Raw genomic sequence first — 24,175 nt, 5'->3', positions numbered from 1 at the left:
TCCTAGCCCTACCTGGAGATGCCAATGATTGAACCTGGGACCTTCTGCATGCAAGGCAGATGTTCTACTACTGAGCTACAGCCCTTCCCAACTGTTTGGGTTCTAGTTTGAGGTATTATATTTCCTTTTTCTGGAACTGTAAAACATTTCTTCTTTCCTCACACCAAAGCATAATTCACTAGAGTTGCCATGGGCACAATCTAGTAAAACAGATCACTTTCATGTTCTATTGATTTCACTTGGAATGATTTAAGCATGAAATTATTGAGATCGGTGACTTAAAAGAACTCAGTAGTAATTGAATTGTGCCCCATGATTTTGCACATGCCCAATATGTAGAAACTATAGAGCTACAAATTTAGACAATATACACCGACCTGAGTTAAAAACTATAGGTGTTGTATTGTGGCTTTATATAGCCATCTTCTTTTCCTCTGGTGCTACTAATATAATCTTTCCTGAAAAATGTTTGTTATTTAACATCTCCATACTGGAAGCTCAGCTAAGAACTAGAGCATTTCTCAGTATTTGGAAAATTGAAGTTTAATCCTGATGCAGCTGAATTTTGGTGAAGCAGGCTTAAATTGCATGGATCAATACAATTATTGAGTTATGCTTGGCTAATGCTATGCATACAACACAATTATCACTTAATTATAAATCTGCAGCTTGGGAATTAACACAGCTGGATAGCTAATGCAATCTCTGTGTAGTGGAATTGCTAAGAGGTACTACCAGCAGCGAGAGATGCAAAGAATTATTTCCTTATTAAAGGTGTCATCTAGGGCCGGCTTTACCATTAGGCAGAGTGAAGTGGTCACCTCAAGCAGCTGGTTTTGGGTATCATGAAAGGGCAGTACATTTTTAGTTATTTATTATTGTTGTATTTTTACTTCCAGGGAAGGACAGAGGTGGTGGGGTTTTTCTGCTTCAGAAATAACTTGACTGGCCTTGGCTACTTTTCACCTTGACTTGGGGGCAGTGTGTGTTTTGCCCTGTCTTAAGCCCCATTTGCACTATACATTTAAAGCAGTTTCATACCACATTAAACCCTCATGGTTTTCTCCAAAGGATCCTGGACACAGTAGTTTGTTAAAGATCCTGAGAGACCCCTACTCCTCTCACAGTGTTCCCTGGGAAGAGGGATTAATGGTTAAACCATGCTGGAAATTGTTGGTCTGTGAGGGCAATTGTGGTCTCCTAACAACTCTCAGCACTCTTCACAAACTGCAGTTCCCAGGATTCTTTGGGGAAAGCCATGACTATTTAAAGTGCTATAATACTGCTTTAAATGTATAGTGCAGATGGATTTTAGACAGCAAAATGTCTTCAGCCAGTCCTTTGCCATGCAGGATTACTGAAACCAACAAGATCTTTGGCATTGATTTTAGTAGAATCTGGACTGCATTCTAAACACCCCAGTAACAAGAGTGCATTCTTAGGACTTGATAATAAAGTGTGGAACTTTTTCTTCCAGGTAGTCTAGTTCAAATTGATCAGTGGTCATCCAAAGCTGAACTATGTTGTTGACTGTTAGGCTTTTACATTAGAATTGTGCATTAGAAGAAATGAGTGATGCTTCTGAAATTTGCCCCACCTGAATTTGTCCTTGGATTTTGGATTTCTGCATCATCTGGTCTTCTTTCCAAAGTAGAAGTGAGGCATATATAATCACCCATCGCTCCCTTTTCTGAATTTTGTATTGAGCACTGCATATGCACTGTTTACTGCAGCCTCCAGCTTCATGATTGCTTTGGGGCAGTGTTTTATCAATGCGCTCATGTGTACAGAACCAAATGTGGGAGAGAAGCTAATGAATTTCATTTTTTTCATTAGCTTCTCTCTCCCCCCACATGCATATTGATAAAACACTGCCCCAAAGCAATCATGATGCGATCATACATATGGTAATGTACATATGGCAAGCTTGATGTGATTGAACATTTGGTTGTATCAAGCTTCTTTTTGTGTGGCATTTTACCAGCGGAGTAGCACATCAGATTGAGATCTCTTTATTGTATTTTAGCAATCCACCATCACATAATTTTAAAATGTTCAGAACAGTCAAAATAGTTTGTGCCAAATTATACATACTAAAATGGAAAAGGTGCATAAAATGGAAACAAATGCATAAAACATAGCAAACTAATACAAGCAAGTCAGTCTAATTTGCCTATGTTATGCTTACAATCACATACCAGATGAAAGATTACTGCCTAAAATATCACAAATACAAAACCAATAATATTGAATGCTTTTCTAATGCCATTACAATTATTTTTTCCCAGTAAATGCACTTAATTCCCTTCAAGGTTTTGACAATAATGGCAGGATGTATGTTACTCATAATGACATATACATTTCACATTCCAATTTTTAAGAGATCCTCCACAGCTAATACACTACATACACACACACACTAGTAAAAAAGTAAAATCAATAGATAAAATACTACACAAAAAAAATATAATACTTTTTATTCTTGATAATATTTCTGTTTCACAGTCCACTTCTCTGACCAGTGAGGGAGTTCGAGGGGTGCAGCAATTAAGCAGATTTGGGGGGGTTTTTTGTATGAATGGAGAACACTTGAGGCTTATTGGTGTTTATAACATTGCATTCATTTACAAATATATGGTTAGTCAATGTGGTGTTCTCTAGCTTTTGTTGGATTTCAACTTCCATAGGTCCCAGTGATCATGGCCAATGATCTGATATGATGGGAGTTGCAGTCCAAGAACATCTGGAGGGGACATTCTGGCTACCCCCAGGACAGACCATAGGTGGAGCACAGCTTAAACCACAGATGAGGAATCTGTGGCCTTCCATTGTTGAACTCCATCTCCCCTCATTCCCAACCAGCGTGATCTATGATTGGGATGATGGGATTTGTAGTCCAACAGCATCAGGAGGGCCACAGGTTCCCCACCTTTGGCTTAAACCCTCCAACAGACCCCCAAAGTCCACTGCTCCCACATCAGATCTGTAGAGAGGCAACCAGAACTCTTAAGATGGATGTAGAGTCCATACCTAGCACCTGGGTATTGTCTTTTTTTTAAAAAAAATCTGTCTCAGCTAGACCTGCTTGCAAATGAATTCTTGAAATTCCCCACCTCACTTATGGGGAAAAAAATCCATGGGGAAGAAGTTCCCTGGAGGTGGGGCTCACTACTAGCAGTGACAGTAGTACAGCTTCTTTCTTTTTTACCCTGAGGAGTGTGTGCTTGTGTGTACGTGTGTGCTGCTACCGTAATTGGCAGCAGCAGCAACTGTGTTGGCAGCAGGCCACCATTTTGTATCCTCTACTGTGCTTCAGGCCAAGCCCCCTTCCATTGCATTGTGAGGGTGGGGGATGGCAGCCAGTGCAACCAAAATAAAATAAAATAAATGGTGGGAAAAATTTGCAGAAGATTCTGCAAAGGGGCCTTCTCTTTCTAGGTGGGTAAGAAAATGAAAAATATCAGTTTCCCCCCCCCCAGAGAAATGTCTCCTGAGAATTTTTGGCTCACCTCTATCCTCAGTTGTAGCCTATTTTCCTTTTCACATAGATGCTTTGTCCTCTCTTCCTGCTTTGGTGGCGGTGGTGAAATCCAGATGAGTCACATTATACACTGCCTTGAAATTTTTGAAAGGCAGTGTAAACATATTTTAAATAAATAAAATAAATAAATCTTTTGACCATCACCTAGCCACCTTAACCACTTAGAGACGCATCACTAGAAATAACTGGCTATCAACACTCTTTCTTGGGGCAATTTAATTTAGAGGAAGAGGCAATAGCTCAGTGGGAGAGTGTCTGCTTTGCATCCAGAAGGTCCCAGGTTCAATCCCTGGCATCCAAGGTAGGCCAGGAGAGACCCTTGCCTGAAACACTAGATAGTTGCTGCTGGTCAGAGATTGCTCAAAATCTTTTCACAGAAAGCTCTTAATAATATGCTCATACATGCAATCACATAAAAATGGCAGATTTTGCTGTTTATTTTTAATATATTATTTATTTATTTATATCCCACCCTTCCCGCCAGTAAGAGCCCACTACTTGTACTCAGTTGCAGGGTTTTTTTAAATAACAATCTTCACATACTCATTAGTATCACAGCAGGTGAAAAGATGCAAATGAGCTGAAGGAACAGAAAGGTCCATAAAGTATCCACACTCTAATTCTTCAATTAATCTTAAACATGTTAGTTAAAGAGGGATTCAGGAGGAGCGGAGTGAAACCACAGAACAACGAAGGAGCAGGCTGAAGGAAATCCATTCATCCCTACAAGCACCAAGGGAGGCACTGCTAAAAACACCCCCTGATTAGGGATGGAATGATCTGTCAATTTTGGTTCTCTCATTTTTCCAATTTTAAATTGAGTTCTGCAGCAATTTGTGAATTATTTTTTAAATCCTCATGAAAATTGTAATCAGTATTGTAGTGTTAATTTAGAGAGACCATCTTGGCTTGTACCAGAGACTACCTCAACTGTGAGTGCTGCAAGATCCTCTCCCTGCTTGCTGGCTTCTTTCAACTTGGCCTGGGAGGGTGGGGCTCTGACCGACTGCAGCTATAAAAGCTACTGCTACCTGGAGATTCCAGGGACCATCTTGACTGTGGGGTGTTGTTTAGGGGCTTTTGTTTGGGCCAAAAATTAATTTTTCTGGTCAATTATTTTTGCTGTTATTGGGATTGCTTTTGCATTATTGTTGAAACTTATTATGAATTATAAGTGTATTGTTTTATTTTATTGTATGTTTCTTAACAAGATTTTTTTGACTTATTGTGTGACTATTTGAATTTTGTTTTGAAACAGTAAACTATGGTACTTTTTCATGTTGTGAGGTGTCGTGAGCATCGATTACTATGGAAAAGCGGCATACAATAAACTATGATGATGGTGATAATTTCTCCTAACAAACACCTTTTTATATGCAGTTTTCACTAATGTACACATTTTTGCAAGCATTTCACTTAATGTAATGCATTTTGTATGTTACTTTCACTACTATATTCATTTTTCTGCACCTTTTCCCCAAACATATGCATTTTTGTAAACACTGGTTGGTTGGAGAACTGCATCATAAAATTTGAATAAGCGGAAATTACAAAGGATGGCTGTGTTCTCATTGTTTCAGAGAGTGCTACTTTGATAAATTCAGCTTTAATTGTGAACTGAATTGAATTCCCCCCTCCTTACCCCTGATTTAATCCCCCATCCCCCAGTAACATGTACCACACCTAGGGAAGGGGAAGAAAATTGGTCCGGTTTACAATGTGAAGTAACCTTATTTGCACTTCTTGAAATAATACATGAACCAAAACGTAGCTATCCCTTGAATTTTTCACTTTTCTGAATTTTGTGATGCAGCCCTACAACCAAATAATGTGTATATTAGGGGGATATGTGCATAAAGGTGCATGTATATATGAAAATAGCATACAAAATGCGTTATATTAGGGAAAATTGCATATAAAAATGGGTATATTACGAGAAATGTGTACTAAAAGGATGACAAATTCTTCTGAGGATGTTTTTTTAAAAGCACACTGATACAGAAATGTAGAAAACTGAACTTAGAATCATAGAATAGTAGAGTTGGAAGGGGCCTATAATGCCATCAAGTCCAACCCCCTGCTCAATGCAGGAATCCAAATCAAAGCATTCCCAACAGATCGCTATCCAGCTGCCTCTTGAATGCCTCCATTGTCGGAGAGCCCAATACCTCTCTAGGTAATTGGTTCCATTGTCATATGGCTCTAACAGTTAGGAAACTTTTCCTGATGTTCAGTTCAAATCTGGCTTCCTGCAACTTGAGCCTATTATTCCGTGTCCTGTACTCTGGGCCTCTGTGTGTGATAACCTTTCATGTACTTGAAGAGTGCTATCATATCTCCCCTCAGTCTTCTCTTCTCCAGGCTAAACATGCCCAGTTCTTTCAGTCTCTCCTCATAGGGCTTTGTTTCCAGCCCCCTGATCATCCTTGTTGCCCTCCTCTGAAACTGTGCCAGTTTATCTGCATCCTTCTTGAAGTGCTGAGACCAGAACTGGACGCAGTATTCAAGATGAGACCTAACCAGTGCTGAATAGAGGGGAACTAATACTTCATGTGATTTGGAAACTATACTTCTGTTCATGCAGCCTAATATAGCATTTGCCTTTTTTTTGCGGCCACATTGCACTGTTGGCTCATATTCAGCTTGTGATCAATGACAATTCCAAGAGCCTTCTCGCATGTCGTGTTGCTGAGCCAAGTATCCCCCATCTTATAACTGTGCATTTGGTTTCTTTTTCCTAAGTGCAGAACTTTACATTTATCCCTGCTGAATTTCATTCTGTTGTTTTCAGCCCAATGCTCCAGCCTATCAAGGTCCCTTTGAATTTTGTTTCTGTCTTCCACAATATTAGCTGTGTTCCCCAATTTTGTATCATCTGCAAATTTGATAAGCATGGTCTGTACCTCCTCATCCAAGTCATTAATAAAAATGTTGAAGAGCACTGGGCCCAGGACTGAGCCCTGTGGTACCCTGCTCATTACTTCTGCCCAGTTTGAGAAGGAGCCATTGAGTACGATTCTGGAGCCAACTGTGGATCCACCTGATAGTTGTTCCATCCAGCCCACATTTAGCTAGCTTGCTAATCAGAATATCATGGGGCACATTGTCAAAAGCTTTGCTGAAGTCGAGATATATTATGTCCACAGCATTCCCACAGTCTACAAGGGAGGTTACCCAGTCAAAAAATGAGATAAGATTAGTTTGGCAGGATTTGTTCTTCATAAAACCATGTTGGCTCTTAGTAATCAGTGCATTGTTTTCAAGGTGCTTATAGATTGACTGCTTTATAATCTGCTCCAGAGTTTTTCCAGGGATTGATGTTAGGCTGACTGGTCTGTAGTTCCCTGATTCCTCCTTTTTGCCCTTTTTGAAGATAGGGACAACATTAGCTCTCCTCCAGTCATCTGGCACTTCACCAGTCCTCCATGATTTCGAAAAGATAATAGACAGTGGTTCTGAGAGTTCTTCAGCCAGTTCCTTCAATACTCTAGGATGCAGTTTATCGGGCCTTGCTGATTTGGACACGTTCAAAGTGATTAGGTATTCCTTGACCGTTTATCATTCTCAAGTTCCAATCCTGCCCCTTCTACTTCATGTTTCCCAGGAGGGTCATAGACCCTTTTTTGGGAGAAGACTGAGTCAACGTAGGAATTGAGTACTTCTGCCTTTTCTTTGTCATCTGTTATCATTTTGCCATTCTCATTGAGTAGCTGTGCCACCATTTCTTTTCTCTGTCTTTTACTATGGATGTACTTAAAGAAAGCTTTTTTGTTGCTTTTAGCATCTCTCACTAAACTCAGCTTATTCTCAGCTTTAGCCTTCCTGACACCATCCCTGCAATTCCGTGATACCTGCCTGTACTCTTCCTTTGTGGCCCTGCCTTCTTTCCACTTTCTGTATGTGTCCTTTTTTGTTTTCAGGTCATCTCTAAGCTTTTTGTGAAGCCACATTGGCTTCTTCTGCTGTTTTCCTCCTTTTTTCTTGTTGGAATTGCTTGCCATTGCGCTTTTAGAATTTCCTTTTTTAGAAACTCCCACCCATCTTGGACTCCTTTTCTCATTAGGGTGGCTTGCCATGGAACCATACTTACAATTGTTCTGAGTTTATTAAAATCAACTTTCCTGAAGTCCAGGGTGCGCGTATGGCTACTCTCAGCTTTTGCTTCTGTTAATATCAAGAATTCAAGTATGGTGTGGTCACTTTCCCCCAGAGTTCCCGTAACTGCCACTTCATCCACCAAAACATATCTATTGGTTAGAATCAAGTTCAGGATACCTGATCTTCTTGTTGCTTCCTCCACTTTCTGTAGGAGAAAGTTATCTCCAACACAAGTCAGAAATTTCTTGGAGGGGCCGTGTTTGGCAGAATTTATCTCCCAACAGGATAATTGAAGTCCCTCGAAACATTGGCAATTTGCTTTTCAAAAGTTACATTCTCGTCTTCTTCTTGATTAGGTGGTCAGTAGTAGACTCCAAGCACCACATTCCTTTTATTACTTGCCCCATTAATTTTAATCCAGATACTCTTGGTGGAGCTATAAAGCTCATCTTCCTGTATTTCTGTGCAGGGATATATATTTTTAATATATAGCGTGACTCCACCTCCCTTTTTATTCCTTCTGTTCTTTTTGAACAAGTTATATCCTTCAATTACTGTATTCCAATCATGAGAGTCATCCCACCAAGTTTCAGTTATACCTATCAAGTCGTAATTACCCTCCTTTATTAAGAGTTCAAGTTCGTCCTGCTTGTTTCCCATGCTCTGCGCATTAGTATACAGACATCGAAGACCATGTGATTTATGGCTTGGGTTCCTTACTACATTTTTCTGAGGACTGTTACTGGGCCCTATTAGAGACGATCTCTCTGTTCCTGTTACTGTGCACAAGCCTTCATCAGTCGTTATTACCAAGTTTACATCTCTCTCCCCCTTAGGATTCAGTTTAAAGCCATCCTGATGAACTTCTCCATGCTGTAGCCAAACACATTCTTCCCAGTCCTTGTGAGATGCAACCCATCACTTGCCAGCAGTCCATCTTCCAGGAAACATAGCCAGTAGCCACAGAATCCAAAACTCTCACGTTGGCATCACCTTCGTAGCCATTCATTCACAGGGAATATTTTTCTTTAACTTTCTACTCCTCTTCTAAGTACTGGAAGGATGGATGAAAAAACTATCTGGGCCCCAAAGTCCTTGAGTTTCCTTCCCAGAGCTTCAAAGTCTGATGTGATTTCTTCATAGCTCTGTTTGGCAGTATCATTTGTTCCCACATGGATGAGGAGAAAGGGGTACCTGTTGGTGGGCTTGATGAGAGATGGCAACCCTTCCGCCACATCTCTGATCTGTTCTCTTGGTAGACAGCATACCTGGCGAGTCCACGGATCTTCTCTGCATACTTGGGTTTCAATCCCACGAAACCCAAGATTGGAAGAATTAGAAATTGAGAAACCAAAATTGACAGGCTCATGCATTCCTCACCACAGCTTGTTACTGTTGGAAGTGGGGCAAGAGCAACTCCTGCTTGGGTTCTTTTGTTTGTATTCCAGAAGGAAGATAGAGTTAAGGTCCTCCAGCTGGCTAGGCTTGCTTACCTTTACCTGTGCTGTTCTCTGCCTAACTTCCTTCCATTGTAAACTGGTATGCTCAGGGAAGCTGACCTGCCCCTCCTTCCTTTATCATCTTCTTTGACTGTCCAAGGAGAGAGGAGACATCTTTGTCGTTGCTCTCTCTCATGAGCCATGAGAGCAATACCCAAGTCTGGGCATTGTGCCTCCAACTTAGTTAATTAGAACTAAGTACGCCTTTCCTATCTACTATGTATTTTTTAAAATAAAGTAGCTTTTCTTATTTTACTAAGTCTTAAGTCTCAGTGATCTAAATTCAGGGTTAAAGCCTGCTTCTAAGGTAAATACAACTACACACATGTGGTGGCAGTAGCGGTGGGATACGAACAACAGAGAATCCAGATACGAATACTAGAGAATCCAGAACAGTGGTGTGGCAAACAGAAATAACAAAACAAGATTTCTTGTGAGAGTGACTGGCAAAGAGTGTGTGGCAAAGAGTGAGTGAACTCAAACACCATGGCTGAATACATAAAAATGAAAAGAGAGGAGCTGGTGGAGAAGTGCATAACATTCAATTTACCTCACGAGGGTAAAGGGGTAGATGAATTGAGGGTAGCACTTATAGGATTTGCAACTGCCCAGCAAAAACAACCTGTCAGGGAAGAGACCCCAGAAGGATATTTAAGCAATCCCGCTTATATAGAGTACTTGAGAGAGAAGTTAAGATGGGAGGCTGAGGAAAAAGACAAGCAGAGGGAGTTGGAAGCTGAGAGATTGAGGATGGAAGCTGAGAGATTGAGGATGGAAGTTGCAGAGAAGGAAAAACAGAGGGAGTTGGAAATTGAGAGAATGAGATTGGGGTTTGAGGAGAGGGAGAAGCAACGAGCATTGGATGCTGAATTACAAGTAGAAAAGTTAAAATTTGATAGAGAGAAATTTCACTCTGAGGAGACAAGGGAAGACAGAGATGGAGCAAAAATAAAAATTACTCCAAAGGACTTTGCTGTCTATGAGCCTGGTCAAGATCCTCAAATTTACCTCAGCACCTTTGAAAAAGCAGCTCAGTTGTGGGGGCTACCTGAAGATAAATACATGCAGTATTTATCAAACCTGATTAAAGGGGAATTGGCTGAGGTATACCAATATTTCCCCTCAGACAAGCCCGTCACCTATGCTGAATTCAAAGAAGCAGTGTTTAAAAGATTCAGACTGGGGCCTGATTATTTTAGAAAGCTTTTCAGAAACTGCCAGATACAGACAGGGAGGTCTTTTGTGGAACTGGGAGCAAAGTTGATGGATATATTTGGAAAGTGGATGAGTAGTGCCAAAGCTCAGTCAGTGGAAGAGGTGAAAAGCCTCATGATACTGGATCAATTATACCATCAGTTACCACCAGAAATAAGGCTCCTGGTCAAAGACCGTTCCCCTACATCTGTGCAGGAGGCCGCAGAGATGGCGGGTCACTTCGCCTCTAATAGAACTGGCTGGGTGGGGAAAACATCAAGAGAGTTTAAACCCAGACCATATAGTGCTGGCAGAAGGGATGTGGTTCCACAGCGAGTGAGTCCTCCATTAAAATCTGAAGGGCACAGGACACCCCAGAGTGGATCTGTGTACCCTAAAAGTGAGGAGAAATTATGCTACAAATGTGGTAGACCGGGGCACCTACGTTTTCAATGTGAGGTTGCCAACCCCATTAGTAATCCTGCTCAGACAAGGGCAGTGAAAACAGAGCCCAAGGCTTTAGAAGCAGCAAAAAAGGTTCAGTTTTGCCAGATAAACTGGACAGAAGTAACAGACCTTGATTCAAGTCTGAGAGAGGAAGTGAGTGTACAAGGGGCAACTTATTGGGCATTGCTTGTTGTAGCTACAACTAGTGCAAAATGCGGCGGCCAGATTGCTGACAAGGACCAAGCGGTCCGAGCATATAACACCTGTTCTGGCCAGCTTGCACTGGTTGCCAATATGTTTCCGGGCTAGATTCAAAGTGTTGGTATTAACCTATAAAGCCTTATACGGTGCGGGACCACGATACCTTGCGGAACGCCTCTTCCGATATGAACCGGCCCGTGCACTACGTTCTGCTACGAAGGCCCTCCTCCGGGTTCCAACTCACAGGGAGGCCCGGAGGGTGATGACAAGATCTAGGGCCTTCTCAGTGGTGGCCCCCGAACTATGGAACAGTCTCCCTGAGGAAGTACGCCTGGCGCCGACTCTGCTCTCCTTCCGGCGCCAGGTCAAAACCTTCCTATTCTCTGAAGCATTTTAAGTTACACTGATTTACTTTTTAAAATGTTTATTGGATTGGATTGATGATTGTCTTTTAGTATTATTTTGTTATTCATTGTATTTTTATGCTATTTTATGTTCACCGTCCAGAGAGCTATTGCTAGTCGGGCGGTATATAAATTTAATAAATAAATAAATAAATAAATAAATACACACACTGGCACACACATAGCTCGGATGCTGAGTATCTCTGCATATTTCCATAACACTTACCTGATTGTTACATTGCGCATTTCTCCAACCCCACTCTACATCTTTACCAGTCACTAGCAGAAACATGTACAGTGATGTCAGGGCACGTGACAAGCTGTATTATGCATTAATAGAGGGAAGGAGAAAGGAACAGGAGGCTGTCATTATACAGCCACAAGAGTGGTTGTATATAAAGCCAGCATGTTTTCACATTCTGTAATGTTAAATTGAAAGTTCTCCCCATGCCATTCTACTGCTTCCCATAAGCTCATTTCAAAGCAAAACCTTACACAATTTATAATCCTGAACTCAGAAATGCTTGCCTAACAACTCTCTAAGTTTTCATGGTGATACACAAAACAGTCAGAGAGAATCAAGAGTTCAAAGTGCAAAACAAGAGGGGGAAAATCCGGACCCCAGTGGGACTTTTTTCTGTCAGTGTTCTCATAATTTGTTGAAAATAATTAAAAATCAGCCATGTTCACAGAGTACCTGTAATCCTATTACTGATCTTGCTCCATACTCTGAATGTTCATCTTCTTCAGTTTAAAAGTAAAAAAATTCATGGCTGATTTTTAATTAATTTAAGAAATTTAACATTAAAGTCTAGCTCACGGCATGCTCAGTAAGAACGAACTGTCAGTGTTTTGAAAGCCAGACTCACAGCTGTTTGGCTTGGCTATTCAGGAGGCCACACCCATGCCAAACATTGATTCCATCTTAAATAGTCATGACTTCCCCCAAAGAATCCTGGGAAGTGTAGTTTGTTAAGGGTGCTGAGAGGAGACTCCTATTCCCCTGACAGAGCTCCAGTGGCTAGAGTGGTTTAACAGTCAGCCCCTCTGATTGAAGCTCTGTGAGGGAAATAGGTTGTCTCCTAGCAACTCTCAGCCCCCTTCACAAATTACACTTCCCAGGATTCCTTGAGGGAAGCCATGACTGTTTAAAGTAGAATAAAGGTCTGGTGTGGATGTGGCCAGGGAGAGCTTTGGTTTAAATTTGGATGGGAGGCTACATGTGTCTGCTGTAGAATAAAAAGGTGGGGAAAACCCTGGGGGGGGGAAATACTGTTACCAATGGTTTACTCTTGGAAAGGAAAGAGGCTTTCCCTCTGCCCAGTGCCTACCCCTAATATCCTTCCCTCCCTCCCCCGACTCCTCCCAGTTATCCCTTCCCATCCCCTTCCTCCCATCCCCCTCTCCCTCCCACCCTGTTCCCCCTCCCTGTTCCTCCCCCAGGTCGTTTTACCTATCCTAAGCATGATTGGAGAGGAGTAAATCCCATTGAACTCAATAAGCATGCAAATGATCAAACCTGCCCTCCTCTTCCCTCCTCTCCCCTCCCTCCTCTGCCCCTCTCCCCTCCCTCCTCTGCCCCTCTCCTCTCCTCCCCTCCTATCTGCTCCATTTCTCCTCCCCCTCTACTCTCCCCTACTCTTCCTCTTCCCTTCCCCACTCTAAACATCCCCCTTCCCCATCTCCCCTATGGTCAGATTCACCTTTCCTAAGCATGATTGTGTGGGAGTAAATCCCATTGAACTCAATAAGCATGTAAATGATCAAACTTGCCTCTCCCCTCCCCCTCCCATCCTTCCCCTTTGTCCTTCCCCCTCCTTCCTTCCTCCTCCCCTCCACCTCTCCTCCCCACTCCAGCCTTCCCTCCCCCTTCTCCTGCTCCCCCATGATGATTGCACAGGAGTAAATCCCACTGAACTCAATAAGCATGCAAATGATCATACCTGCTTTTCACCTTTCCTCCTCCTCCCTGTCTCCTTTCCTCTCCTTCTCCCCTCCTCCTCCTCAAACCCTCCGCACTCCAGCCCTCCCTCCTCCCCTCCCCCTCCCTCCTCTTCCCCTGTGATCAGTTTCCTAAGCATGACTACAGGGGAGTAAATTCCATTGGAACTCAATACTTATGCAAGTGATCAAACCTGTCCTCTTCCTCCTCTCTCCCCCTCTCCTGCTCCCATCCTCCCTCCTCCCCTCTGCCGTCCCATCCGCCCCTTCCCCCTGAGACCCCCCCTGCCCTCCCTCTTCCCCTCCTCCTTCCTCCTCTTGCCCCATGGTCAGTTTCACCTATCCTAAGCATGATTGCAGGGGAGTAAATCTCATTGAACTCAATAAGCATGCAAATGATCAATCCATTCTCAACAAACTTGGACAGGATGCCATTTGTTACCTCCCAGATTAAAAAGCAGAGAAATTCACTAATAGGCAAAAAACCTTGCGGGTTAAGAATGTACCTATAGCCAACAGATATTACTATCAATTTTTAAAAAGCAGGGAAATTGGCCAGCTCTAGTGAATGTACCAGGGGAGCAGGAGACCTGACCTCCTCTCTCATATATTGTACTGTCCTGTAAATTTGTCAAAATGCAAACACAATTTCGGTTGGTCGTTCACATCCAATCCACTTCCTGTGTAGCTTGGAAGCATTTGGTAATATTAGCTTTTGGTAATGTCTTTTGTGCTGTAACTTAATCTCTTCTGTAGAACACACACACAGAGGAGACAACTTTGCTTTTTGATTCCATCCTGGCTGTTCCTTGTAATTTTATTGTGGGTTAATTTTTTTTTGTATTGAGTTTTCCACATGCTCTTTGTACAGCTCCAATTAATGATTGTTACTTGTTTGGGGACAGTTTACCTTATTAGAACTGTTGCTTGTGATTATTGTGTTTAAACATTCTTCTTTCATGTTTACCTTAACTAACTTGCTGCTTGGATTTTCCGGGATCCTATATCCTGGACGCGGTTGATCTCTAGTAACATGCATCTAAGAACACAGGAGCCTGGTTCCTGGAATTTCACTTTGGGTTGGTAGCTAGCTATGTTCTTCTCTTAAACTAAAAGACCATGTAAGTGGGACAATATAGTAAGCTTTAAGTAGAGCTCTGGTGGAGTTCAGGTCCAATGTAGGATTTAGCAATGGTTGACTCAGAGCTTGGAAAAGTTACTTTTTTGAACTACAACCCCCATCAGCCCAATCCAGTGGCCATACTAGCTGGGGTTGATGGGAGTTGTAGTTTAAAAAAGTAACTTTTCCAAGCTCTTGTAGTTAATTGTGCATATTGTTCTTCTGATTAGAGTTAGGTTTAAAAGTCAAGCTGCATATTCATAATCTATTTTGTTTTCCATGTAATCTTTGTTTGCATATGCTGTTCCTTGTTTCTCTCTACTCCAAAATTCATCCATTTATAATGTGCTGTTGATTTTTGTTTTATATTATTATGCTGATATGTTTCATAAACTGAAATGCATTCACTTAAAACAAACCATTCCAAATGGATTTTAATCTCTTGGGTCCTGTTTAGTTACGACCATTGGGGCAAATTAAGAACTCTTTTTCATTGCAAGTGGTCTTGATCTCTTTTACAGTTCCACAGAGTGGGATCGAGTCCCAAAACAATTCAAGAAAGATTTGTATGAGAATAAGGATAATGGCGAGTTCTGGTATGTTCACGCTTTGTTTTTCTGGGTTTCTCTGGGCACGAGATTTAAGACCCTTAAGCTATACTCATCTCCATATGTTGCCACCCTGGGTTTCTTTGGAAGAAAGGATAGGGTAAAAATCTAACCAATAATAAATAATATTCTTACAGTGGGTCAGTCTTATTTTGAGGGCCATGCTATACCTATACTAAAGACAAGGTTGCAATCTGTAAAGCCTTTTCTAAGAAAAAGGCTAGCAGCCTATGGGCTGTTAGTCACTAGCAACTACCAATGGCCTTTTCAATTCATTTTGTTAGAATAGAAACGTCCACTTTTCCATGTCAAAAAAGTTTCTAGTCCTCATGGTGGCAAAATTAAGATTGGAAATATATGTGTATTTGGGGTGCAAAGTAGAGATGTGCAAAGCCCCCCTGAGAATTCAAATGCAATGCCATCCTCTTGAAGCTCCAGAATGAAACATTTTATCTTCTGTCAGGATGTCATATGAAGATTTCAAAGAAAATTTTATATTCCTGTGTGTTTGTAATGATGTGCCAACATTCCTGGACTTTGAAGAGCAGAGCAGCAGCATATGGTCTGTGCAAACATATGTCAACCGATGGGTTCATGGTCTTTCCTCAGAAGGGAGCACTCATTATAAAGGTAAAAATAAGTACCCTAGCTCAATCATTCCCCTAATTTTTTTTTCAATCAATACAATTCACAACAATAATTTATTTTCTGGCTCTGAGCTGGAAAAGTAAAGTCTGAAGTACGCTAATGTTTTATGTTTCCTTATAGTACTGGCATTTAATTAACACATGCTTGATTCTAAAGGGATAGCAATCTTTAGAATCTTCTTGATTCTAAAGAAGAGTACAAATTCATAGTGGGAGGGACAAAAATGAATCCTGATTTTTAAAACTCTATAGCAGCCTTTTCCAACTAGTGGGCCACCAGATGTTGTTGGACCACAACTCCCATCAGCCTCAGCCAGCATTGCCAATGGTTCAGGAAAGATGGGAACTGTGGTCCAACAACATCTGGTGGCCCACTAGTTGGGAAACGCTGCTCTGTAGACTTAAATGTCTGTTAATACCAATTGCCCATGACTGCTGTCCTCTCATAATCATGAGAACCTTCAAGCCTCAGCGGAACACTTGATCTGGCAATAAACATAGTCTGTTTAATTGAGTTTTTTATTTATGCTTGCAGAATTAACTAACTGGGATTCCCAAGGTTCTGCCAAGAGTTCCAGAGACACAATTCAACATTCCAAATTGGATTCCAAAAGAAAAAGAATTCATTGTGCAGGGCTTTAGCTGAAGCCAGGATTTGCTGCTCAGCAACAGAACCTAGACCTTCAATCCCAGACCTTGTTTTCATTGCCAGATCACATAGTAATCCAGAATACAATCAGGCATACTTAAGAACACTGAAAAATCTGATGGTATTATTTATATATCACTATCCTTTTTCTCCTCAGTATTCCCAGTCCTTAGGTGGGGATCTAATATCCCCAGTCTCTTTCTGTCTCAATTGGTAATTGAAGCATGTCCTGATTATATGGCAAATCTAACCACATTTTGCATTATATTTGCCCATGTACTCTTTCCTAGTTCTGCTCAGGGTATTTGGAACAACTCCTGTAGCAGATATTGACATGAATTGTCTTAAGACATACTTTATTGTTTTTATCGTGACCGAATTTGGCTATTTATTTATTTCAATCTCAGACCACCTAAGGAGTTCATGGAAGAAGCAAGGTTTGAACCTGGGACTTCCTAATAAATAGTTCTCTTATGGTGCAATTGTAAACATGTCTACTCAGATCAGATGTATATACCGCTTGCCTAGTAGGGCTTATTCCCATGCAACTGAATGAAAGATGAAAGCAATTCAGTGCAATCCTATCCATGTTTACTAGGAAGTATGTGCCTGCTGTGTCCAGTGGAGCTTATCTACAGGAAAGTGAATTTTGGATTGTAGCCTGGGCCTGTTATCTTTGCACTGTGTGCAAGTGTCTCTGTCTGTGGTCTACATCGTCTGTGATCTATATTATCTATACTTACTGTTATTTACCATATGACTACAACAATTAAAATGCAGCACATGAAAACATAAAACAATAAACATCTCCACACTTTGTATATAACACAAGAGCCACTTCTAAAATTGGTGTACACATTCTCTAGTGGAAACCTAACCATTTTCTCAGTTCTTCAAAAAAGACCGCATGTTAATAAGTACAGTTAATTTGCACGTAAACATTATCATAGAAACTTTACACTTCTCTCCAAGCAATGCTGCTTTAGAATTTCCACAGTTCTTTGTTAACATAATTTTAGGGCTTACTGACAAATTCCTATTTCCTCTCCTAAAGTAGTTTTTTAAGCTCTTACTTTACAGCTTTTATATATTATATAAGATGTCTTCCAGTAATCTCTCTTATCATGTGCAGTACTATCCAAAAATGTGGAATTATTTTACATCTCCGCCATATATGCAAAAATCCAGTGGCTTATTTATATTTTTACAAAGCAATTATATAGGATTCCATCCTGTGCTGTCTGTGTGCAAGCGGAATGGACTTCCACTTGCGTAATGGGACCTCACGTTCTCCTCTTCCCTGAAAACCTACCACCCCACTGCCTCAAAATCTGCTGTGGAGGATTGGGGGACCCTTTAGAGTAGATTTGGGAAGCATGCTGCAGCTGCAAAAGGGAAAGAGAGGAAGGTGAGGTTCCCCTGCATAGACAATACTGAGCTCACTGGACTAGTATAAGATAGCTTTGGTGACTGTATTGTGCAGTAGCGGCTGGTGGCTTCATGTCATTGGGGCAGTGGAATCCACTCTGGGTTTTATTCTGAACTTCCATGGAGCTGTCCAAAGTGCTGAAGCACCCAGAGTGGATTCCACTGCCCCACTGATATGGAGCCACCAGCTGCCACTCATATTGTGGTTGAGGGCAGGGCCACCATTTCTTCGTCTCTCTCTCTCTCTCTCTCTCTCTCTCTCTCTCTCTCTCTCTCTCTCTCTACGCTACATACTCCCCTTGCCATCCACATGAATTAGGCCAAGAGATGCAGGTTGCCACCCGTGATATATATTAGGATTGCAGCCTTCAACAGTGGTACAGTATCAGGGATCTCTGGCTGTATGCAGAATGTATTGCCGACATACATTTGATTGAACTGAGGGACAGGGCTTCTTATAAAGCAACTGGTAATGGGATGCCTGACCTCCTGCAACAAGATAGGGTAGATGCCTGCTAGAGACCTTGACAAGCAGAAGGATATGGAATCTGCTTGCCTTCCCCACAAGACCATGAACATATAAAGGCACAAGTGGAGCAGGCAGATGTAAAAGAGGGAGATAAAGAGGGAGGGCTCACTATCCAGGCTCTGTTGCACATCTCTGATAACAGAAATAATGGTTTTTCACAATAGGTGCCCCTTCAAGAAAGCCTCAGTATTTCATCCAAGTGAAGGAGCCTGACACGAACAATAGCAATGTTGTGGTTTCACTGACACAAAAACCTGTAAATAATGCAAACAATTCCCAACTACAGGGCATTCGTTTCCAGATATTCAAGGTAAGTAACACCAGTCAATAGCCCCCCCTTTTTAGCTGAATCTACTCCCTGCCCCCACCCAAATAAAATGCTACAAACATCCAGGGGTATAGTTGTCCAGGGTCTCAGGGGGGTCTTAGACCCTTTACTTTTTTGGGAGCAGGGTCCCAGCAGGGTCCCCATGTCTCCATTTTCCTCTAAGGCAATCAGCATGAAAGGGAAATATACTAGTCACTGGGAAGAGTCTTCTAACATGCTTCCTTGTCCTTTCCTGCTGATTGTAGCCAATCAGAGTGAAAGGAGGTGAGTCAGCCACCGAGAAGACTCTTTTCAGTAGCTAACACTCTCCCCTTTCATTCTTATCGGCTCCTAGAGACATCTGTTGTTGTGGGAGAAGGCATTAATAAGGTTCTCATTCTCAAAGCAAAAGAAAAAAGGGGGAGGGTGTGTGGCTGTGACTGTCATGAAGGGACCCTGCACTTCCGAATGTGCCACTACATTACTGCAAACACGCCATCAGTGCAACCAAGAGAAGGCTCAATATATATACTTGAGTGTTACAGAGTTCAAAAGTAATAAGATGCACCATTGCCTCTGCAGGGCAGCTGCCCTAGAATAGAGCTTCAGGGTAAGCGAATACTCTCCCTTGAAGGAATGATGCATTGGTAGCCTCAGGTGTTGGCTTTGTCCAACTCTAAGAAAGTTCCCTCAGGAATATGCTGCCCTTGAATGCAGCTGCAAGGCAAAACACCTTCTTTTCTTAACCACCCTGGCTGTGGCTTTCTGTTGGTTTGATACAGCTTGGTTTGGGTTACATGAAGCTGGAAAATTGTAAAGTGAAGCTATGAGTGAGACCTGTAGCAAATTTGTTTTAGGGTTCCAGCCAGCTACACCCTCCTCCAACAGGCCATTTCGTTCTCCACACACCCCAGTTTTCCACTTTTCCTCTTCTAACTGAGTCTACATCCCATGGTTATTAAGCATGCTCATTGGATTTTTTTTTAGGGGTGAAGGGAGGAATTACTGTTTTCAGCCCCCAGGCTTGAGGTTCACCACCCCTGAGACAAAGTGAGAAAAGGGGGTGACTGTGAGGCTCTTCAGCACATAGGCAGAAATGAGTACACTGACTAAGCGGTAGCTTAAGAGCTCCACATAACAGTGCATGCCTCATAAGAGAGGTATTACCACAGTCCCCTGTAATTTTGGAGGTTTCTATATGAAACACTGTGTGTGATTCTAGACATGCAGAGGAAATGACAAGAAAGGTAAAGAACCTGCACACAGTAAACAGGAAATGTTATCTGATCCAAGAGTTATAATTAGCACTAAAATAATTAATTGAGTAATCAATATTGCTAACTTATTCATTAAGCACAGATTAAAAATGTGGGTTTTTAATTAGATTTTAACTGGACTATCCCTGAGAAGGATGTTTAGTGCTAATAGCATTCTTGTAAATGTTCCATGGCTGGGGGCCTAAGGAACATTTTACAGCAGATTTTTTTTCCTGAACCACTGTAAGAGCCCCTGCTGCCGTAGAGTTTACACTTACAAAAGGGGCAAGTACTATATTATGATTCAGTCATGAGAACCCACAACTGTGTTGATGTAACCATGAAATCAAGGTAGATGTGCAAATGTTCATGGAAAGGGGTAATAGGATCATTGTGGTGAACCTTCAGTTGGCCTTTTGAACAGACTCAACATACGTACAAACACATGTGCATTCATTTATCCACACAACTGAAAGCCCTGCAAAAAGCAGGATCTCTGATTACTTGTACAGAGCCTACACCCATCCAGATTATACAGTGGTTAAGGTGTTGGACTACAACCTGGGAGACCAGGATTCAAATCCCCACACAGCTCAGTGAGTGACCTTGGGCCAGTCACTGCCTCTCAGCCTCAGAGGAAGGCAATGGTAAACCAACTCTGAATACCGCTTACCATGGAAATCTTATTCATAGGGTGTCCATAAGTCAGGACCGACTTGAAGGCAGTCCATTTCCATTTTTCAGGTTCAACCATATTTCTAAAGCATAGTTTGGTGATCAGAAATGAGTTATGGTTAGCCTTGGGCTTGCATACCCCCTCCTATGAGAGGAGCTGAGTGTCAGTTCCTGCTTTCACTTTAGTTCTGTGTTACATCCAGACTCAGGGAACTGTGGTTTGTTCTAACCAAAAGTAGTTAACAGAGTTCTGAAACCATGGTTTGATCTTGGTTAGAGCAAATCATTGTTTCCTGAGATATGCTTAATGTGGAACTGTGAAAGTAGAAGTAGATACTGTCATGCCCTACCTCTCATGTGTGAAAGAGGAGAGGGAAGGAGGAGAGCAAGAGCCCAAAGCTTGCCACATCTCATTTTCCATCACCTAAGGATTAAGTAAAAAGCCTCAGGTTTTGCAGTTCTCCTTCCCTCCCCTCTTCTTCTTTCACATGCAAGATGAGGAGAGCAAAGACATCCACTTTTTCTTTAGAACAAGCTATAGGTCCTAAACCATGGTTAGGTGATCATCTGAACCATCATGTAACTGTCTGAACATGCGTCAGCTTGTTTATTCATTCCATTTATATATTTCCCATATAACTAAGTCCTCTTTGTGGCTTACAGAAATATAAAAAATATACAGATACAACTCAGAACTTTACACCATAAAACACTAAACCACACCAGCAAAGATAATCTAAAACCAACATATGCACACCACCAGCTAACAGTTAAAAAGCACCGAGGGGAAAACTAGATGCAAAGATCTAGTGCACCGGATAGATGTACCCATTTATAATTAAAAGGCATTCACCTGGTGCCTAAAAGGCATCAGGTTAGAGTGAGCTTGCTACTAGGCAGCCTATTAGCTATTCCTGAACTTGTGGGGTTAGAAAGGCTTTCCTGTCAGGCTGGGACTTTGCATGAGCAATAACCAGTTTTGGCTCCTGGCTCCATGTGGGCATATCTGCCTGCCTGCCTATGTACAGGATTGTCCCTCAGACTTTGATCTCAGGGACTCAAACATTCTGCTTCCCTCTCAACGCTGCCTAATGCCCAGCATCTGATGCCCAGGAACTGGAATCTGCCTTTGAATTATTGTTGTTGATTAGACTCTTTTAAGCAGTAAGTGAAATAGTATTGTTGATCAGAGTTGTACATACAGGCTTATTAAACCTAGATATCTCTTACATTGGGGTAGCCAATGTGGTGCCTTCCAGATGTTGTTGAACTCCAAATCCCATCAGGCCCATCCCAGAGCTTGGAAAAGTTACTTTTTTGAACTACAACTCCCATCAGCCCAATCCAGTGGCCATGCTGGCTGGGGTTGATGGGAGTTGTAGTTCAAAAAAGTAACTTTTCCAAGCTCTGGCCCATCCAGTGGCAAATGGTCAGGAATGATGGGAGCTGGAGTCCAACAACACCTGGAAGGCACCGTGTTGGCTACCCCTTCCTAACATCTTTATAAACCTAATGCCCAGAAAAGCTTGATTCTTTTGAACATTGGTAATCCAAAACATACTCATTTAGAAGTAAGCACCATTGACCTGACTAGAATTTAATTCAAAATGACTATGCTTAGAATTGCATCCTAAGGGCAAAATATACATTTCATGAAAACAGGTGTAATGAAGCCCTGTCATTTTAAAATGTAAATAGTGGAAGAACCCTAGAAGGAGAGGATGCTTAATCCCTTCCCTGCTGGCAATTTTGTATCATTTCTAAAAAAAGAAAAAGTATATTTTTCCCCAGAGGCCACCAACCTTATTGGGCCAGTGGACACATTGGAATTTTGATAAAACAGCCATGAACACCAGTCACAGAAAAAGAGACAGGACCACAAAATGGGGGTAGGGGATGCACCTACAACAACCTCTGCTGCCCTCACTCAGAGAGAAGCAATTGAACTTCTCCTCTGTTCAGAATTGGGCATCCAAGTGGAATGGGATACAATGAAATGTGGGCATGTTTAAGGGAGATGGACCAGTACAAACAGCAATTGAGCAGGAAGAACATCGTGAGGTGAAGAAATCGTGAGGTGAAGCACAAAGGAAGGGGAAGAGGGCTGGCAAGGAAAGGATAAACACACACAGCTCTGCTTAAAATCAGAGATTCTTGCTTTTCTCTTTAAAAAGAAGTCAGGGCTTTCAATGTGCCTTTGCATTATATGCCGTTATATTATACGCCACAAAGTCATCTTCTTCAGTCACAAAGATGGAAGATTGCAAATATATGCTCATCTGAAAACTTTTCAAGTGCTGGATTAGTCGCTCAGATTTTGCAGAACAGCACCGTATCATTGCCTTGAGATTTCAGCCCTAGATCCTGCACATTCAAGGAGTCTGCAATGTTGAGGTCATTTGGCACAACAGTAGTTTAGACAGGCCTTGGCTGTAGATAATGCATAAGAACATAAGAACATAAGAACATAAGAAGAGCCTGATGGATCAGGCCAGTGGCCCATCTAGTCCAGCATCCTGTTCTCACAGTGGCCAACCAGGTGCCTGGGGGAAGCCCGCAAGCAGGACCCGAGTGCAAGAACACTCTCCCCTCCTGAGGCTTCCGGCAACTGGTTTTCAGAACCATGCTGCCTCTGACTAGGGTGGCAGAGCACAGCCATCATGGCTAGTAGCCATTGATAGCCCTGTCCTCCATGAATTTGTCTAATCTTCTTTTAAAGCCATCCAAGCTGGTGGCCATTACTGCATCTTGTGGGAGCAAATTCCATAGTTTAACTATGCGCTGAGTAAAGAAGTACTTCCTTTTGTCTGTCCTGAATCTTCCAACATTCAGCTTCTTTGAATGTCCACGAGTTCTAGTATTATGAGAGAGGGAGAAGAACTTTTCTCTATCCACTTTCTCAATGCCATGCATAATTTTATACACTTCTATCATGTCTCCTCTGACCCGCCTTTTCTCTAAACTAAAAAGCCCCAAATGCTGCAACCTTTCCTCGTAAGGGAGTCGCTCCATCCCCTTGATCATTCTGGTTGCCCTCTTCTGAACCTTTTCCAACTCTATAATATCCTTTCTGAGATGAGGCGACCAGAACTGTACACAGTATTCCAAATGCGGCCGCACCATAGATTTATACAACAGCATTATGATATCGGCTGTTTTATTTTCAATACCTTTCCTAATTATTGCTAGCATGGAATTTGCCTTTTTCACAGCTGCCGCACACTGGGTCGACATTTTCATCGTGCTGTCCACCACAACCCCGAGGTCTCTCTCCTGGTCGGTCACCGCCAGTTCAGACCCCATGAGCGTATATGTGAAATTCAGATTTTTTGCTCCAATATGCATAATTTTACACTTGTTTATATTGAATTGCATTTGCCATTTTTCCGCCCATTCACTCAGTTTGGAGAGATCTTTTTGGAGCTCTTCGCAATCCCTTTTTGTTTTAACAACCCTGAACAATTTAGTGTCGTCAGCAAACTTGGCCACTTCACTGCTCACTCCTAATTCTAGGTCATTAATGAACAAGTTGAAAAGTACAGGTCCCAATACCGATCCTTGAGGGACTCCACTTTCTACAGCCCTCCATTGGGAGAACTGTCCGTTGATTCCTACTCTCTGCTTTCTGCTT

The 24,175-nt window shown here is 42.0% G+C and overlaps 1 protein-coding gene across 1 annotated transcript in view; it reads left to right on the top strand.

Annotated features, from left to right (window-relative positions):
* CAPN13 (calpain 13) overlaps positions 1-24,175 on the top strand; it is a 106,497-nt gene that overhangs the window by 45,844 nt on the left and 36,478 nt on the right. Inside the window, exons 9-11 of the mRNA XM_061626118.1 lie at positions 14,967-15,041; positions 15,517-15,683; positions 18,471-18,616. Coding sequence (XP_061482102.1) covers positions 14,967-15,041; positions 15,517-15,683; positions 18,471-18,616 — 388 coding nt within the window. The remainder of the gene's footprint in view (positions 1-14,966; positions 15,042-15,516; positions 15,684-18,470; positions 18,617-24,175) is intronic.

The sequence above is a fragment of the Rhineura floridana genome, chromosome 4 (assembly GCF_030035675.1).
Source record: "Rhineura floridana isolate rRhiFlo1 chromosome 4, rRhiFlo1.hap2, whole genome shotgun sequence".
In the NCBI taxonomy this organism is placed as follows: Eukaryota; Metazoa; Chordata; class Lepidosauria; order Squamata; family Rhineuridae; genus Rhineura; species Rhineura floridana.
Note: the sequence above shows the minus strand (reverse complement) of the source record. Positions and strands in the feature narration are given on the sequence as shown.